This window comes from Helianthus annuus, chromosome 13 (assembly GCF_002127325.2).
Source record: "Helianthus annuus cultivar XRQ/B chromosome 13, HanXRQr2.0-SUNRISE, whole genome shotgun sequence".
In the NCBI taxonomy this organism is placed as follows: Eukaryota; Viridiplantae; Streptophyta; class Magnoliopsida; order Asterales; family Asteraceae; genus Helianthus; species Helianthus annuus.
Genome location: NC_035445.2, coordinates 79,201,408 through 79,222,661, shown reverse-complemented (window position 1 = coordinate 79,222,661; position 21,254 = coordinate 79,201,408). Strand labels below are relative to the sequence as shown.

General features: G+C 36.8%; 1 protein-coding gene across 1 annotated transcript in view; it reads right to left on the bottom strand.

Moving 5' to 3' along the window:
- Positions 1-16,274: 16,274 nt before the first annotated feature.
- The window catches only part of LOC110901111, a 51,615-nt gene continuing 46,635 nt past the window's right edge, over positions 16,275-21,254 (bottom strand). The window contains exons 14-18 of the mRNA XM_035982244.1: positions 20,941-21,189; positions 20,403-20,841; positions 19,472-20,292; positions 18,033-19,250; positions 16,275-17,938 (exon numbers count right to left, since the gene is read on the bottom strand). Of these exons, the coding sequence (XP_035838137.1) occupies positions 16,275-17,938; positions 18,033-19,250; positions 19,472-20,292; positions 20,403-20,841; positions 20,941-21,189 (4,391 nt within the window). The remainder of the gene's footprint in view (positions 17,939-18,032; positions 19,251-19,471; positions 20,293-20,402; positions 20,842-20,940; positions 21,190-21,254) is intronic.

The window sequence follows — 21,254 nt, the reverse complement described above, 5'->3', positions numbered from 1 at the left end:
ATGATCACCTTTATGCCAAAAACTCTTTCAAGCCTTCCTCTTGAATAAATTTCGGGACGAAATTTCCTAAAGGAGGGGAGACTGTAACGCCCTGCGTTTTCAAACATCCTACATTTAGAAACCTTACGTGAAATTCTATCTTTGGAAATCTTGTGTTCTTATAACCATTCTTTCATTGTAATCGTTGTAAAATACGGAACTTGCTTCGTAAATAAAGCTTGTACATTACACTTTTTACCTAGTTAAATCATGTTTTATTTCATATTTCACCTTGTTACAAGTTAGGGGAAACATTGTTGCATATTATTACACAACTTAATTAACAAAATTACTCATTATAATGTTTTAAAAAAATAAAAAAAATAAAGAAATATGGCAGCCCAATTCAGCAAAATTCAGCCCCATATAGTTAGGTTTTGTGGGCTAGTTTCAAGGTGTAACCCCTTCTAAACACTTCCAAAGCCCAACCCATTGAAACCCTAATCCTTCCCCCTATAAATACCACTTATAACCAGCCTCCCTACCACTTTTGCAACACTAAAAACTCTCAAAACATCCTCCAAACCGTAGCTGAAAGCAAGGGTTCGAGTAGATTGACACCCCTTCACGAAAATGGGCATAACTCACTCAATTCTTATCCGATTCACTCGATTCTTTTTCCTACTTGCTTGTATAATCATGGGGTTCGATTCCTAGACTTATCCTTGGAGAAATCAGACCTGGAAATGCCCCGAAATAGTCCATAAACTTTCTGTTTGTTTTTATGTTCATCAAAAACTTGTTTAAACCTATGCAACTTGTGTCCAACACATCTCATACCTATGTCCTAATGCTTACAACTTATCCCATGGTTGGTTAAGCTTAAAAACAAGGTTGAGACATTTAAAATCAGAGGATTAAATCTCATAAACTTGGTGTTTTGTTTAGGGTTTTTAACCCACAAGTCATGTCAAACTTTGTATTTGATACATGAGTGATTATGGAACAACTTGGGTTGTCCAAACATACAATCCTCACATGATTTGATGATTTCTCTTAGGTAGTGTGTATATTTCTTATTCTTTATTGTATGTTCATGACCCTCCTTGGTTGTTTTTTTTACATCAAGTGTAGTGGTGAACACATAGAGGTGCCTAAATGGAAGACTTGATCTTCCTACCTCCTACATGACTTCTATGACATTTAGAGGTACCAAAATGAAGATTTTAATCTTCTATCTCATGCTTGAACTATTGGACATATATTATATAACCTAAATATATTATTCGAATAATCGAATCTTTGATGATGAACTAGTGTTCATATGTCGGGGTACTAGATTACATCATCCTAGACTATGATAACTTGTCACGATTCTAATGGAACCTTGTTCCATGAAAACATCTAAACTCCTTGGAGTTTCCTAGTGTCAAGAACAAGCATCATATGTACTAAATGATTATTTTCCATGTTATTCTCATATCTTATTTTTATGTTGTTTTAAACACCGAATCTCGACTCTAAACATACTTGAACTTTAACCCTTATACATTCGGACTCTAAATCTCTACTCGTCAACAATTGGATAATCGGAAAACATATGCAAACTTTGTGAGTATACTCGTATTCCCCCTTTTTACTTTTATCACTTTTGGGGTGTAACATGTTTACCTATTGAAACTTACACATGAACTTTTGTCTAAACACATGAACATTCCTATAACATGCTTGTATATGTGACGGCTTGATACTTTAAATTTGGGTGATTCTTATGTGTAGAACTTATCATTAACTTCGTACGAGCCAAACCTTGACATATGTAGCGCTATAGGATTAACGACCCGCCTCTACTGAAACTTTGGTTATGTCATGAGCAAGTTGCGTTTTCTTGGTTTGATATGTTAGACACATGCCATATTTAATGTTTATCTTGAATCGCATGCTTGCTATGAGGGATTGTTCACACTTTTATCTTATGCTATGTATGTACCAAACTTGTATACTCGCCTTTGCTTTTGCATTGAATAGTATTTTTAAACATGTTACAGGTTGATGATGATGAAATGAAAGAGGTAGCACGATGCCTAGATACACACTTTAGACGTTAGATTTAAATATGTTGTATCGAATTTTGGTTATGTTGGTTTGTTATTTTGATTAAACTTGTTGTTATTTGGGATCTTGTATTGATGACTACTTGAAGTTTGGAAATGAAATTTGGATTATTAAATTATTGTCACAAATAGCGTTATGATGTCTCGAGCAATCTTCACACTTCGTCTCATCCCGATGTTTCCGCCATTGGTTGGGGTGTGACATGTAAGGTGATTAAAGTGTGTGCTAATTTACATATGAGAATTTTTAAGAAATAGAATCGTGAAACTACAAGATACTGACCTTTCAAGTTCCGGGTTGTCACATCATCCCCAACTTGAAAGAAATTTCGTCCCGAAATTTAGCACGTAGTTACTAAGGAAGTTACTTAGGTTGCGTGGTTTCCTGGTTTTTCTTGGGGTGTCACATCCTTCCCCCGTTGATTGGGAATTTCGTCCCGAAATTCCACTGTAGCTTCAGTAGTAGACTTACGTTCATTGCACAACTGGGGATACTTGCGTTTCCTTTGATTTACTTGTTATCAGGTGAACTCTGGGCCACGAAGGGAGTTCCAACGAACTCGAACAAGAGGCATTGCATCAACCAATAGGCACCGGGTAGTATAAAGGCCAGCGAGAGGTTTACCATAATTAAGGTAACTGTCGTAGAGTCAAAGATGTGACTCTTGTGGTGCAAGGGTAAAAAGAGGTAAGGTGACGACTCAGTACAAGAAATATCCTTTAAACGATAAAATAAGAAACCCATTCAAATTAAACCATATAAGTCACTACATCGAATATTCGCCAAAAGTTTTAATCACCAAGATTGTTTATACGAAAACAACTAAAAGAAAAATGACTAGATAAACGATTGAAAGACGAGTCAGTCGTCCACGTCACCATCCCCGAGGTCACTACCATCATCATCGTCTCCGTCATTATCCGAGACCTCCTCTGGCTCTTCTTCCTCCTCTTCCGGCTCTTCCTCCTCCTCTTCGGGCTCTTCATCAGACTCTTCCGCCTCTGGTTCGGGAGGTGCCGGGACTGGGGCTGGCTCGGGTTCAGGTGCGAAGCGGGCTTCCTCCAACTGATGGACCCTCCAATCCATCATACCTATCCTTTCGGCATGCGAGTTAAGCCTTTCATGATCCACTCGAACGTCTCTCAGTATCAGACCTTGTACCTCACGCCCTTTTAGGGCTTCTGCCTTCAAGTCAGTAGTTCTCCTATTAAGTTCCTATATCTGCTTCTCTTGAGCTTCCACTCGCCCTCCTAGGGTATCAACCTTTCTTAGTAATTTCTGATTTTGCTCCATTAAGACTTGGTTTTGTCCTATTAGAATCTGGTTATAATCTCGGAGGGCCTTACTCACAGCCGACTCGGCCTGAGCGCTGAGGGAGTTAACTGGTAGTGCATGCGTAGGTCGGGAGGACGACTCCCCGCCCTGTGCGAGTCTCTTCCTATAAGCAGCACGCGTCTCCATCTGACGCGGGGGTGAGTGAGTAGCAGCGGGTGCCTTCCCTGGCGCCCGGGATTGGTCGAAAGATGCGGACGGTGCAGACATGCCTGTCGAGTTGATGACGTAACGCAAGTTAAACGAAAGAATGCACACTCACAACGTACCAAAAGAGGGTATTAACGCAGAAAAGGGAAGAAAAAAAAAAAGAATGACAGAAAAGAGTAAGCACACAAAGTTTCAATTAACAGTTGCTACGTCCGTTTCCTCGTCCACTCATGGTTCTATAATAGGGGAAGGGAACAAATTTAGGAGTCGAGAACGAGAAAAGTGTTCAGGTTTATCACGTTAAGAACGATTAACTATCATGTTCATACACAAACAGGGAAGAACCCCTCTTACACTTGTTAAGCCTCATTGGGATTTGCATGCACCACGCGTTATTATTATGTGTGCACCCATGATAATAAGGCGGTTTGCATGCTCCTCTCAATGCTTCTTAACTTATGTTTGAAGTTTCTCCCACCCCAATCAACACAAAACAAGCACTACCAACAAGATTAGGATTTACTAGATGTAAGTGTTATGTTACACTATCAATGTGTCATGATGCCTACCATGTCGTATCATGCATGTTATAAATATAGTTACGTATACTAGGCATATAAAGCATAAGCTAACGAGGAACGAACCTTGCAGTCTGAAGCTGAGTGTCATGGTCATCGTTTGGATCAATTCGGTTATAGTCTGGTTTTATGAAAACGTTTTAAAACCGAGTTCTCTATAACCAGTGGCTCTGATACCAAACTGTCACACCCCCAAATAACCACCTAGGGCATGTCCCTATTGGAGGTGCAACGATCCAACAAAGAGCCACCAATCATATCAAACACAAGTTATAATGTATTGAAATACCCAATTGAAAGTAATGTATCGTTTGAAAAGTTAAACCAAAACCAAAGTACTGAGCGGAAGCATAAAAGTATAAGCGTATAAATGTATGAAAACCAAATCAACATAATCGTTTATTATGACCATAACCACTCCAGCAGTATCAGACGGCAAGCTCCCAAGTTCCTTCAGTAATTACCTATAAGCATGTAAACAAGTGTGTCAGACTACGCTGGTGAGTTCAAGGTTTTGTTAACAAGTTATGTTACCATATGTATGTTAATACGATTTAACACTGCGATACAATGTTGCTCATGCTAGATACCCTAGGGATTGTGCCCATATGTATCCGGGGAGTGGGTACCCCTTAACGCCCGTTTGCTATGTTGCCTTCGTTAGATACCCTAGGGAGAGTGCCCGTATGTATCCGAGGAGTGTGCCTCTAACAACCATAGCCATACCCAGATAATTAGTTCACGCCCGTCCTTACGGCCCGGTGTGAGGTTTCCCACCTAATAGCGCTATCAACTAATCACCCCCATTGCCCTCCAGGCAATAACCAAAACCGATTAAGTTATTTACCCAATGTTTCCCTTCCAAATGTTTACCAGTTGTCCCAAACCACCGGGACGCATGCTTAGAGAGATGCAATGAACTCACCTTAGGGTTGCTCGGTAAGATTAAGTGCTTGTTTAACAGTTGATTAATCAAACCCTATCGTGGTTACGAAAACAGTCAGTTTACATGCACGTAAATCCCACATTCAACATTCACATAGCACAAGTAGAGTTCACACATCATCATATGGACAGTCATGAGATTCAGCAGTAACATATGCTATGCTATCATATAATTATCACACATGTGCTAACAACTTCGTAAATCGTAGTCATGCTTCATATTCTACTAGCCACATACTGTTAACATACAATTCACATTCATTAATACCTAATTAAGTCCTCAATATATATCAACATGTAACTGTTCGATCCGTGTTCACTTAGGTGTGTGATTAAAATCAAAGTGTGTGGTTTGTTTTGTGTTCATGGGTTAGTAATCCATGTGCGACCCAATACCACCGGCCCACTAACATGAAGCCCAAGGACTGTGCGGCCGGTTCAAAGTGTGCGATTGGGCCCACCAATGGATCAGCCCAAGATAGTTAACATACAACTCAAGTGTTACCAAATCACACTACGCACCTAATGTACACATAGCAACCACATAATAGTTCAAGTCATAATAGTCAATCAAACAATCCAGTATCATTCAGTGGTCACCCAACATGTATTCAGTTCATAAGTGAATTCACCCCATGATTTCATGTTCACAAAGCATATGACACTTAATTCCTTCACACAAGAACACGTAAATAATTGTTTCGACCCAGATTCAATTCACAGCCCATGTAGCACGAAATCTAGAGAAAATAAGTGGTCCGTCGGAGCCCAGCCAATCCGAAGGTGCGGCCGTCCCCGAAGCTGTGTGCAGCCCGACAAAGTAGGTATTTGGCCCATTACGTAACAATGCCCAGCAGAAACACCCTAACCCATGCGGCCCAATCTTGCTACAAGTATGATCCATCTTGCTAAATTAACCCAGTTACATGCAAGGCCCAGTTTACCACACCATTTATTATTGATCCATATGATTTATATGTTATCCAAGTATCATTATCATTATCACATAAACATCAACAGAAATCATCATGTTAATCTAGAACATATTCACGGATATCATCATTGTCTTTATTGTTTTCCAACAACAATCCTAGATAATACAAATCTATGATTACACCTACAAGACACTAACAAGTTGCACACATATTGAGTTAAACAATCACATGACCACTTACAATTCTCATGCAAACCTCAACAATATGGCCGACAAATTGTCTGTACTTTCAAGGCACCACATGCACTAATATTATAAAATATGTTCATTATCCATTTAAAGAAGAACACATCAATCAAGCTAACATCATCTGGAGTAGGCACATAACAATAATTATCTAGACAAATACCCCTAAGAATTCCATCTATACACAAGCCGCCCATTGGACCTTTGTTCGGCCCAATAAGCGATCACATATGCATATTACCCCTTTGAAAGTCAGCAGCTCAGATTTGGTGGTTCACTTAAAATAGAAACAAATAATATAACAACCTTCAATTTAAGATAGCAATTCATTATTTAAATAAATCATCATGCACCAGCAATTTATATCCTCTACGTTCAAATCAGATTAACATTCACTCAGATCCAATTGATAAACAATTACTAACACAGATTCTGATCAACCCTAGTGGTATCACGATTATATCCATATACGATCATAACAATATCACACAACATAAAAGTTGATCGTTGAGAAACACTAACCAGGAACCTGATTGACTAAGATGTTATCTCGAACAGGAGGGGGGGGGTTTCTCCTGCTGCCGTATGTAACTTTGAGAGAGATAGGGTAGAGTTTGTTATGTCGTAATTTGATTTAGAGTAGACTACGTATGCTCCTAATTATATGGATTATGGGTCGGTTCCCTTTTCTAAACAATAAGGATAGTGGGCCGGTTCATTTAGTGATAAAAGAAGACACCATATGTGTGGGCCGATGCCAGATATTATGGGCCGAAATCAACGTGAATGCTCAGTGGGCTCGGTTACACTCCAAATATTATGGGCCGAAGGGTAGTGTAAGGTGATTAAAGTGTGTGCTAATTTACATATGAGAATTTTTAAGAAATAGAATCGTGAAACTACAAGATACTGACCTTTCAAGTTCCGGGTTGTCACATCATCCCCAACTTGAAAGAAATTTCGTCCCGAAATTTAGCACGTAGTTACTAAGGAAGTTAGTTAGGTTGCGTGGTTTCCTGGTTTTTCTTGGGGTGTCACATCCTTCCCCCGTTGATTGGGAATTTCGTCCCGAAATTCCACTGTTGCTTCAGTAGTAGACTTACGTTCATTGCACAACTGGGGATACTTGCGTTTCCTTTGATTTACTTGTTATCAGGTGAACTCTGGGCCACGAAGGGAGTTCCAACGAACTCGAACAAGAGGCATTGCATCAACCAATAGGCACCGGGTAGTATAAAGGCCAGCGAGAGGTTTACCATAATTAAGGTAACTGTCGTAGAGTCAAAGATGTGACTCTTGTGGTGCAAGGGTAAAAAGAGGTAAGGTGACGACTCAGTACAAGAAATATCCTTTAAACGATAAAATAAGAAACCCATTCAAATTAAACCATATAAGTCACTACATCGAATATTCGCCAAAAGTTTTAATCACCATGATTGTTTATACGAAAACAACTGAAAGAAAAATAACTAGATAAACGATTGAAAGACGAGTCAGTCGTCCACGTCACCATCCCCGAGGTCACTACCATCATCATCGTCTCCGTCATTATCCGAGACCTCCTCTGGCTCTTCTTCCTCCTCTTCCGGCTCTTCCTCCTCCTCTTCGGGCTCTTCATCAGACTCCTCCGCCTCTGGTTCGGGAGGTGCCGGGACTGGGGCTGGCTCGGGTTCAGGTGCGAAGCGGGCTTCCTCCAACTGATGGACCCTCCAATCCATCATACCTATCCTTTCGGCATGCGAGTTAAGCCTTTCATGATCCACTCGAACGTCTCTCAGTATCAGACCTTGTACCTCACGCCCTTTTAGGGCTTCTGCCTTCAAGTCAGTAGTTCTCCTATTAAGTTCCTGTATCTGCTTCTCTTGAGCTTCCACTCGCCCTCCTAGGGTATCAACCTTTCTTAGTAATTTCTGATTTTGCTCCATTAAGACTTGGTTTTGTTCTATTAGAATCTGGTTATAATCTCGGAGGGCCTTACTCACAGCCGACTCGGCCTGAGCGCTGAGGGAGTTAACTGGTAGTGCATGCGTAGGTCGGGAGGACGACTCCCCGCCCTGTGCGAGTCTCTTCCTATAAGCAGCACGCGTCTCCATCTGACGCGGGGGTGAGTGAGTAGCAGCGGGTGCCTTCCCTGGCGCCCGGGATTGGTCGAAAGATGCGGACGGTGCAGACATGCCTGTCGAGTTGATGACGTAACGCAAGTTAAACGAAAGAATGCACACTCACAACGTACCAAAAGAGGGTATTAACGCAGAAAAGGGAAGAAAAATAAAGAATGACAGAAAAGAGTAAGCACACAAAGTTTCAATTAACAGTTGCTACGTCCGTTTCCTCGTCCACTCATGGTTCTATAATAGGGGAAGGGAACAAATTTAGGAGTCGAGAACGAGAAAAGTGTTCAGGTTTATCACGTTAAGAACGATTAACTATCATGTTCATACACAAACAGGGAAGAACCCCTCTTACACTTGTTAAGCCTCATTGGGATTTGCATGCACCACGCGTTATTATTATGTGTGCACCCATGATAATAAGGCGGTTTGCATGCTCCTCTCAATGCTTCTTAACTTATGTTTGAAGTTTCTCCCACCCCAATCAACACAAAACAAGCACTACCAACAAGATTAGGATTTACTAGATGTAAGTGTTATGTTACACTATCAATGTGTCATGATGCCTACCATGTCGTATCATGCATGTTATAAATATAGTTACGTCTACTAGGCATATAAAGCATAAGCTAACGTGGAACGAACCTTGCAGTCTGAAGCTGAGTGTCATGGTCATCGTTTGGATCAATTCGGTTATAGTCTGGTTTTATGAAAACGTTTTAAAACCGAGTTCTCTATAACCAGTGGCTCTGATACCAAACTATCAAACCCCCAAATAACCACCTAGGGCATGTCCCTATTGGAGGTGCAACGATCCAACAAAGAGCCACCAATCATATCAAACACAAGTTATAATGTATTGAAATACCCAATTGAAAGTAATGTATCGTTTGAAAAGTTAAACCAAAACCAAAGTACTGAGCGGAAGCATAAAAGTATAAGCGTATAAATGTATGAAAACCAAATCAACATAATCGTTTATTATGACCATAACCACTCCAGCAGCATCAGACGGCAAGCTCCCAAGTTCCTTCAGTAATTACCTACAAGCATGTAAACAAGTGTGTCAGACTACGCTGGTGAGTTCAAGGTTTTGTTAACAAGTTATGTTACCATATGTATGTTAATACGATTTAACACTGCGATACAATGTTGCTCATGCTAGATACCCTAGGGAATGTGCCCATATGTATCCGGGGAGTGGGTACCCCTTAACGACCGTTTGCTATGTTGCCTTCGTTAGATACCCTAGGGAGAGTGCCCGTATGTATCCGAGGAGTGTGCCTCTAACAACCATAGCCATACCCAGATAATTAGTTCACGCCCGTCCTTACGGCCCGGTGTGAGGTTTCCCACCTAATAGCGCTATCAACTAATCACCCCCATTGCCCTCCAGGCAATAACCAAAACCGATTAAGTTATTTACCCAATGTTTCCCTTCCAAATGTTTACCAGTTGTCCCAAACCACCGGGACGCATGCTTAGAGAAGATGCAATGAACTCACCTTAGGGTTGCTCGGTAAGATTAAGTGCTTGTTTAACAGTTGATTAATCAAACCCTATCGTGGTTACGAAAACAGTCAGTTTACATGCACGTAAATCCCACATTCAACATTCACAAGTAGAGTTCACACATCATCATATGGACAGTCATGAGATTCAGCAGTAACATATGCTATGCTATCATATAATTATCACACATGTGCTAACAACTTCGTAAATCGTAGTCATGCTTCATATTCTACTAGCCACATACTGTTAACATACAATTCACATTCATTAATACCTAATTAAGTCCTCAATATATATCAACATGTAACTGTTCGATCCGTGTTCACTTAGGTGTGTGATTAAAATCAAAGTGTGTGGTTTGTTTTGTGTTCATGGGTTAGTAATCCATGTGCGACCCAATACCACCGGCCCACTAACATGAAGCCCAAGGACTGTGCGGCCGGTTCAAAGTGTGCGATTGGGCCCACCAATGGATCAGCCCAAGATAGTTAACATACAACTCAAGTGTTACCAAATCACACTACGCACCTAATGTACACATAGCAACCACATAATAGTTCAAGTCATAATAGTCAATCAAACAATCCAGTATCATTCAGTGGTCACCCAACATGTATTCAGTTCATAAGTGAATTCACCCCATGATTTCATGTTCACAAAGCATATGACACTTAATTCCTTCACACAAGAACACGTAAATAATTGTTTCGGCCCAATTCAATTCACAGCCCATGTAGCACGAAATCTAGAGAAAATAAGTGGTCCGTCGGAGCCCAGCCAATCCGAAGGTGCGGCCGTCCCCGAAGCTGTGTGCAGCCCGACAAAGTAGGTATTTGGCCCATTACGTAACAATGCCCAGCAGAAACACCCTAACCTATGCGGCCCAATCTTGCTACAAGTATGATCCATCTTGCTAAATTAACCCAGTTACATGCAAGGCCCAGTTTACCACACCATTTATTATTGATCCATATGATTTATATGTTATCCAAGTATCATTATCATTATCACATAAACATCAACAGAAATCATCATGTTAATCTAGAACATATTCACGGATATCATCATTGTCTTTATTGTTTTCCAACAACAATCCTAGATAATACAAATCTATGATTACACCTACAAGACACTAACAAGTTGCACACATACTGAGTTAAACAATCACATGACCACTTACAATTCTCATGCAAACCTCAACAATATGGCCGACAAATTGTCTGTACTTTCAAGGCACCACATGCACTAATATTATAAAATATGTTCATTATCCATTTAAAGAAGAACACATCAATCAAGCTAACATCATCTGGAGTAGGCACATAACAATAATTATCTAGACAAATATCCCTAAGAATTCCATCTATACACAAGCCGCCCATTGGACCTTTGTTCGGCCCAATAAGCGATCACATATGCATATTACTCCTTTGAAAGTCAGCAGCTCAGATTTGGTGGTTCAATTAAAATAGAAACAAATAATATAACAACCTTCAATTTAAGATAGCAATTCATTATTTAAATAAATCATCATGCACCAGCAATTTATATCCTCTACGTTCAAATCAGATTAACATTCACTCAGATCCAATTGATAAACAATTACTAACACAGATTCTGATCAACACTAGTGGTATCACGATTATATCCATATACGATCATAACAATATCACACAACATAAAAGTCGATCGTTGAGAAACACTAACCAGGAACCTGATTGACTAAGATGTTATCTCGAACAGGAGGGGGGGGGGGTTTCTCCTGCTGCCGTATGTAACTTTGAGAGAGATAGGGTAGAGTTTGTTATGGTTTTAAACTAGTCGTAATTTGATTTAGAGTAGACTACGTATGCTCCTAATTATATGGATTATGGGCCGGTTCCCTTTTCTAAACAATAAGGATAGTGGGCCGGTTCATTTAGTGATAAAAGAAGACACCATATGTGTGGGCCGATGCCAGATATTATGGGCCGAAATCAACGTGAATGCTCAGTGGGCTCGGTTACACTCCAAATATTATGGGCCGAAGGGTAGTGTAAGGTGATTAAAGTGTGTGCTAATTTACATATGAGAATTTTTAAGAAATAGAATCGTGAAACTACAAGATACTGACCTTTCAAGTTCCGGGTTGTCACATTTCAGGTCCTTCCGGAAGCTTACGTAACAAACTGTTACACTTATTCTCCAGTCAAAGATTGTTACAAAATCTTTGCAGCAGGTCAGACTTGGAACATTGACACGGACAGAATCAATGATCATTATGTTTTTACAAAAGGTTGCCCGAAGTTATTTGATGATCTTGCAATACAAGAAGATGATATACTGCTGTTGAAGAAAACGGACACCGTCACATTTGAATTGACAATTTACCGTAGAGGAGTTGAGGTAATTTTTACCAAGAAAGAAGAAAGTGAAGACGACTCTCTGATGGAAGTACCTAGAGAGACATACTACAAAAACGTTAAGTTTGTAAGTAATTTAAAGTACCTTAGAGTAGAATTATGTAAATAGTATTAATTTCGTTATGTTATTTTATAACAGGATTTCTGTGAAGATGAAGAGTCAACAGATGAAATAGTTAGTAAGGTAATAAGTAATCATTTGTATAGATTTTGTTGAAATTAGTATAATATTTTATGGATTTAATTATTTAGGAAATAGAAAGGCTTCTCGGAGATAACCAAGAAAAGGTGAATAAAAACAATCAAGGAAAACAAATGTCAAAGGCAGCAAGAAAGAGTTTGAGCATAGAAGACAATAACCAAGCAAGAAAAGGATATGTATTGGTTTTAAACAAAATAATATATGACTACTTATAATAATATATTTACAAACATTTATATATATTTAATAACTATTTGATCAGTTTTTATTTAACGTTATTAATTGTTTTAACAGGTTGAAAACAAAGGAAAAAAGATGGTGGAAGGTTGTAAGGAAGAAATCAGTAAAAGCATGATATCTGAATCCGAAGTGGAAATGCCAGAAGTGACAACTGTTGGACAGAGAACACACAGCCGCTTGGTACGTATAACTTAACTTAACAACATTTAGTAATGAGGCTTAGTGGTATAACTGCTACCTTTGTATATATTACTATAATAATACATTTTGTATAATGTTTCAAAAGTTTAAAGAAAATACAAAGAGTTATGAGAAAGCATTGAAGATAGTGGATGTGCAAAGAAAAGGTGTTGCAAGGGTAAATGATGCTTACAATAGTGGTGTTCATGAGTTCAAAAAAAAGGGTGATAAACGATTGGTATGATTTTCTAAAATACTCAACGACAAACATAAATATTCTAATATAAATAAGCATAAATTAATTATAAAACTATATTTGTCATGCAGAGAATGCCTGCTGATATTGTAAGAATTGGAGGATTCAAAAACAAAGTGCACCAGTTAAAAGTGATGAACATGAAACAAAAAACAATAGATATGAATCTTAGGAGGCAGAAGAATGGAGATGCTGTTAGGTATGCTATCGAAGGTTGGCCGATGTTCATGAAGGATAACGGACTTCATTCCGGTGACACATTGCATTTCACCTTTGTATGTTCGCAAAATCTGCTGATCTTATCAAAGGTTGATCCAGTTCATGCAGGTTAAAACATTTTCGATAACAGAATGCTTCAGATGTTTGTGCAGACTAAATGATGATGGTTATGTAACTGTTAAATGACTTCTTCTTTTTTGGGACATGCAAATACTGTTTAAGTTTTTTTCTTTCCTTAATTAGTAGTTTAAGTTTAAAACCTCTTAGTTCTATATCTTATATGATGCCATATTTTAGTATGTAAGTAATGTTGGTAACATTTATAAATGCTTGTGGATTATGAATGTTTACATATGCATATTTATATATTAAGTTGTGGTTATTTATATGTCATTCAAATTGTTTATATAATTTGTAACTAACAAAAGAAAGTAAATTACATTTTTTAAAAAAAAATTTATATATAAAAAATAAATATGTAAAAGACTTATCAACTTGGTTAATACTATAAAATTATTGATTACATGTATGAAACCATAAAATTGAGAATACGTCTTTGTGAAGTATATTTGAAGTATTATTATAAACCGTAAAGCCGTGTAGTACATTAAATGTTTTGGGATTCAAATGCAATTTAAATAAATTCGGCATCTCAGTAGACTCGTATTGTGTAACTGTTTTAGTTAAAAATGTATTATCATACAAACGGATAGAAACAACAAAGTAGAAATCATAATATAAAATTATATACTTATTTTTTGATATTTCATGTATATAATTTAGGAAAAATAAATAATATGTTAATTGTAAAGTTTGACATTATAAATAGAATATATATAATAAAAATTACAACACAAAAAATACATATGTGCGTTTATTATACCTCATTTTGTACGAAATCTTTTTAAATGACAGATCTGTTGTAATAGTCAAAATATCAAATATGATATGATAGTATGAAAACGTACAGATATAACTTCTATGTTACCACCATCACACTTAAAATATTACATCTACACAACATATAGTTTATAAAGTGACTAAAATAATATGACTTTAAAAATAAACTTATGTTATAAATAATTGTGTAATTGTATTAATGTTTTCAATTCAGCTCCAAAACTTAAATTATACACCTATTAAGTAAAATGTTATTATACTAAATTTTTTAAATCTAAAACAATATATAAAGTTATAGAGGTAAATGTTATGTATAATACAATAACCGAATAAAATAATCAAAATATCTCTACCTTTTACATTATCTATCCGAATCTCTATATATATAATACCTAAAACAGCTTTTACTTCATCTTCCTCACATAAATCAAGAATAGCCAAAAAGAGGATCAAGAAATTAGTAAAGGTAAGTTTCATATTTTACATCCGATCACTTTTAAACAGATTGTTATTCTGATTTCAAAACTAAAGTTGTGTTTCTTATTCCTAATAACTCACACGATCAAACCCTAAAAACGATTAATCAGTAAGATAATGTTAAAATTTCAGTTACTTAAAGTTAAAAAAATTAATTAGTATGTTATGTAAATTAAAAAGGGATTACATGTTTAGCATGTGTTTGGAAGTTTAGGTTGTTAGGTTTGTAGTGTGATTTGGTTGAAATATTATGTTGATAGTCGTATGAAGAAACTGATTTGGTTGGTTTATATTTTGATTTGGATGAATAAATGGTTTTTGTTGTTGAATAAAGTATGATTTACTGTATTCTTAAATCACATATTTGGACATAGATTTGTATTGTTATTTATGACATTCTGTATAATATTGTTTATATGCTTTATATTTAGATTATAAATAAGGAAAATATTATTGGGTAATATATGATGTAAGAACAAAGATTTGTACTTGATTTTGATTTTGAATATAATGATAAATGGGATTATATGGTATTACTTGACCTTTTTAAAAAAATGGGTTAAACTTATAAATGTTTGTTAGAATGGCTGGAGCTGAAAACGATGTTGTCGTGCTATCGGCTTCTGAAGAATCTTCGGCAGAATCAGATGACTTTGATGATGATGATATCGGACCACTTATATTTGTTGTGCCATACACGAAACGCTTTGTAAGTTCCAACATAAAGAAAATGTTAAAACATGTGAAATATGTTTTTATAATTTGGTTAACTATGGTCTTTTTCAAATATCTCAACATCATTAATGGAAATTATTGTTATTTTTTCTAACTTATAGCGCTTACCAGTTGAAGTAGCAAGGATCACAGGAATTGACGAAACATTGAAAGTTAAGATTGCCAACAGGCAAAATGTGGAGACAAAACATGATGTTAGGCCGGAGCCAAATAAAAACAGTATCAAGTACGTTGTGAAAGGCTGGGCGAAATGGCTAAAGGATAACAACATCCAAGAAGGTGATCATTGCAAGTTCCAGTACTTTCCGGGTATATGTGTTTTGTTCCATGCTGGTGTGTTACGCTAAAGGTGATGTTTGAAAGTATGAAAAACTGTTGACCATAATATATGGTAATTTTGGGTAATGATGGAAGCTACAGTAACATATTTGATGTTAAAAGTTGTTTTGTAGTAGGTTAACATGTTTCTAGTTAACATCTTTATCTATTATGGACTTCTAGTATGAAACAGTGATTATAAATATTCACGGGTTCTACTTTTTGTTTATATGTTATGTTTAATGTTTAATTCATAGAAATATCGTCTTACAGGGATATAACAATGAGGTTAACTATATACAAATAACAAAATTTTATATTATTAACCAGAAAATTATAAAATATATAAATGACAACATCTATATATATAAAAAAATAACTATTAAAAACAATTACAATAACATTTAGGTTAGGATAAATCACGTACGTAACATAAGTTTAATCTACAATTTCCCAAAAACTTCTTTGTAAACAACGTTTGCAGTTTTGTTTGTTGGTCTCCCATCTTTGTCGAATATTAGAACCTTAACGCCATCCTTAGTCTTTACTCTCGACAAAGCAACATAAAGCTGACCATGTGAGAACACGGGATCTCTAAGGTATAGACCAACTCTGGATAGAGATTGTCCTTGACTTTTGTTAATAGTCATCGCAAAACATACGGTTATTGGAAACTGCCTTCGTTGAAACTTGAAGGGTATTTTTTTGTCAGATGGTATCATGCTAATTCTTGGGATGTAAGTTCTTGAACCGACATTACTTCCAGATAATATCTCAGCCTCGATAACACGTTTACCAAGACGTGTGATTTGAAGACGCGTACCATTGCACAAACCGTTTTGCTGGTCAATATTCCTCAAAAGCATTACCGGAACACCCAATTTCAATACCAATCTATGATTTGGTAATCCAGAAACTTTCACACTATTTAACACATCTGGATTATATAAATCTTGATGTAACGGATCATTAATATCCTCAGTAGGACATAAACTATCAGAGCTAAGATACTCTACCTCTTCACCCGGAAACAATTCAAGCAAACGATCATTTATATCATGAACAACTTCATTCTTAGGAGCGAGTATAGCTCTTTCAGAAAAGTAGTGACGGTCTTTAAAACGATCCAAAACTGAAGGATATACAAAGTCAATCAAAGCCTGAATCGGATCATTCTCATCAGTTATCAAAAGATGATCAGGTAATTCAATATGTGAATCACCATCGTTAGAATGACCAACATTGCCTTCGCCAATCTCTAAAAGCCATTTACCAAATTGATTTATTTCCTCGATGTTTGAGGTACTGGATCCTACCGATAAACGCATGTTTGTTGTCAACTTTAACACCTTGCAATGGGACCAGATATGGGATGAACATAAAGATGCGTTTACAATATCTTGCATGCTTCCATTTTGTACAACCGGTAGGATTTGTCTAAAGTCACCACCAAAGACAATAGCTTTTCCACCAAATGGAAGTTCTGAATTTCGTGAATCAAATACACTCAAAACATCCTTCATTGTACGATCAAGAGCCTCAAAAGCATGTTTGTGTACCATCAGTGCCTCATCCCAAATAATCAACTTGGCTTGGTTTAGAAGATTAGCGACTTCAGTATTAGGCTTGATATGGCAGACCGAATCTTCGTTGAGATTAATAGGAATATGAAATCGTGAATGGGCAGTACGACCTCGTGATAGCAACAAAGATGCAATACCACTTGAAGCAACATTAATAACAATCTGTCCAGTGGATCTAATGGATGCACCTAAAGTTTTCCACAAAAAAGTCTTGCCCGTACCACCATAACCGTACACAAAAAACACACCCCCCTTTCCACTTCTAACAGCATGCATAATTTCATTATACACTGCTCTTTGATCTTCGTTTAGAGAGCTGTGCAGATTATTGAACTCACCCCTAAGTTCATCAATGTCAAACGAAAGCTCCTCGTTTATCAAACGGTTGCTCTCGGTCATTAGATAGTCATCATCAGGATAAGGCATCGTTGAGAACCTGTGCAAGCTGGATCCATTACGAAGAAGAAATTTTTCGATCTTGGTCAATGTTATATTCTTTAAACGTTCATCTGATACAACGAATCCTACAATGAAAACGAAAAATTACTTAATATAACGAAACAATTTGTTCATATAACATAAAAAAAATATAACAAAAAGGATAAAAAAAAAACATACCGCTCATGCCACTATCTTTACGCATATTGTATAAAATGTCCTCGGACATTAGCTCCCACGTTTTCTCCCAAACAACTTCAGGTCTTGAAAGAGTATTAGACAAAAGTAGTGTTCCAAACAAAGAACGAAGATAATGAGCGTTACCAGTGAAACTGGATTCTTTAATACACTCGATATATTCATTGTCATCATCTAACAGGCCACGTGCATAACACGCATCCCTAAAAGTAGGATAAACAACACCTTCATATGTTCTGATTTCTTCAAATGATCTTGGTCCTTTAACCTTGGTAAGAAGAATTCTTAGATAATAAGCCTCACCAAGAGAAGGAGACGCAGAATATATTCTCCCAATAACAACATAATTTTGACGTGGCTGCCAGCAACGATCTTTTAACTTCCACACATATTTTGAAGGAAACTGAACATATGTAAGTTGTCTTGCTTCAGGCTTAGAATTGTTCATCTTCATCCATTCTAAGAAAATCGAAGAATTTACTTGAGGTTTGTGTAAGACATCCTCAATATCGTCGTCACAACTAAATACAACATTTTGTTGTCCTGGTAGATGAAAAGGTAATCTCATGACAGAAGGATACCTATAATGAACCTCGTTGGCAAATATTCTCCAGCTTGCTTCACATGCGGAAACATATCTAGCTTCGTAATATTCTTTAATTTCATCTTTTGGGATCTCCTCATCTGGACCTCTGTCTGAATCAAAAACAGCTACCATGGCTCGATCAGGTCCTTTATTAATATATTTAAACAAATACTTAATTGAACCCGCCTGATTGCACCACTCGACGTTGATGTGCGCCTGATACCTTTTTAGAAGCTTTTTGTTGTATGGAACTACGCTCCTATTGTCCAAAGTAACACCCTTCTTCACAACCGTGTGACCAGAATCTCTTCTCCTATAAACGGGAAATCCATCAGAATCAATGGAAGTGGATTCCAAAAACTTCTTTGGAAAATTCTTAGAACAACGGTTCCCAACCATGCATGGACATTTCTTGTTGGCATGTCCACAAGGACCATGAATCATAAAGTCACTCACAAGAGAATACAACTCAGGATCCTCGTTTTTATCCGGAATTTCAGCTGAGATAAATGGATCAATGTGTTCAACCGTAGGAAGCTTATGATCAGCTTTCATAAATAAGCAAATGTGTGCATGTGGCAATCCACGCTTTTGAAACTCAACTATGTAAACAACTACAAAAAAAATATATATATATGTTAAATATAGTAGATAAAAAGGAATGACAAAGAAAAAAAAACTAATAACTTAAATTTGGATATCGAATTTACATACCTGCATTAATATCACCAAAAATTTTTTTTTTGCTTCAAATCAGTTATCAATTCATCGAGTTTCATCTTAAACAATCGACAAAGTATGTCAGGTCTGTCTTCTGGCTTAATTGATGAGTCACCGATAAATCTAACAATTTCAGGCCATTTCGGATTACATGTGATAGTGATAAAGAAATCAGGATACCCATAATTCCGACATAACGCCATAGCATCCAAATAGTTTTGCATCATGTATCGAGAACCACCAGTAAACGATGACGGTAATATAACAGGTTGTCCGGTATGACTCAAATCACTCTGACCAACCTCTTGAACATTTTTAAGACTGTTAAGTGAGTCAGATCTCAGTTTGATTTGCTGAAAACGTATGAAGTTGAGTCTCTCACTTTCAATCATTGTGTAGGCATCAACTAAAAACTGCTGAAACAACCTTCTTGCATTAAGAATTAGAGAAAACTTGTTATGTCTATCTTGAATTCTATAAGCAAAAAACTCCCTCATAGTGCAAGTTGGTCTTGTCTTTTTTGTGTTAGGACCAAATTCCCTATGAGGAATATTAATCCTATAGCCATCGTCTCCGTACGGAAAAAGAATCGGATACTGGAGAGCAAGGTAAGAAGGATGTAACTCGCTAATACGCTTAAGGACTCCTGAACGCTTTTCAACAATAATATCACGACTTTCTATCTTGAGATTAGGTTCATCAACTATTAAAGCAGCAACTTCGGAACACGTAGGTAAGTTGTATGTCCTTCCGTCACGATCTCTCTGTGAGATTAACCTAAGCTTAAGGGAAACGTTAGGATTCTCGTGCAGGTGGTCGCGTACCATTCTGTAAGTTTTAACCAGCATATTCGTAGAATCTAACATGTTGGTAAGAAACTTTATAAATTTAGCATCAAGTTCCTTTGCCCTTAAAGATGCTTTGCTTGTAGAATCACTGCAAATAAATGATAGATTGTTAATTACAGTATAAAGTTTAAAATACACAAAAAAAGAATTACATGTTATAACATAACATTAACAAACAGAACCAAAAAAGATACTTACCCAAATAGCAACTCTCTATTAGCAAGCTCGTTCTCAGTATCATAGATATAAAGTTGTGAGAATTTTGGCTGGGCACCCTCCTTAGGAAGAAGACTACCCATACTATGTGCATTCTGACCACTGATTCTATAAACATATGGAGCATTTCCTTTGTTTATTTTAGTATCAACTTTTCCTCCCATTGAAGTAAAGGAAAACATAGAATTGTAACGTCTTATATTCTTTAAGAAAAACTTGCTTTCTTGATCTAAATAGGAAAAAAGCATCTGATAAGACGGATGAGAATCTTTATATTCAGGCAAGTCAACTTTACCATATCCACAACATAAGCTATATGTTTGTTTTTGAAGTGTAATGCGACCCTTTCCACCTTCGGTAGCCCATAACTTTGCAAAGCATAAACCACACGTAAGTGATTGGTCACCATGGTCAACGTAATCTGAACATTAAACACGAATTTGAACATTAAACACAAACTGAATAATTTTGTAGAAGAGTTAAAATAAGAAAAAAAATACGACTAACATTACTAACTTACCTTTGGATACGCCTTTGGTGGCGTCTGCAACAATCTCGTGAATATGATTTTCATCATCAGATTCAAGAGGAGCCATTGGTATGGCTTCTATTTCAATTGGTTTATGAATAAGTCTACGCTTTCCAGAAGAAATCTTTTTTAGCGAGGTAATTTCGGATATCGGACATCCTGTGTTACGTTTATTTGTTATTGGAGGATTAAAAGAGTAGCGGTCATTCAATGGTAAAGTTGATGAGGTTGCAATATTATCTAAATAACAAAGAAAAAAATACTTGTTAGTTAAGTATATGAATTCTACAAATAATAATGTATGT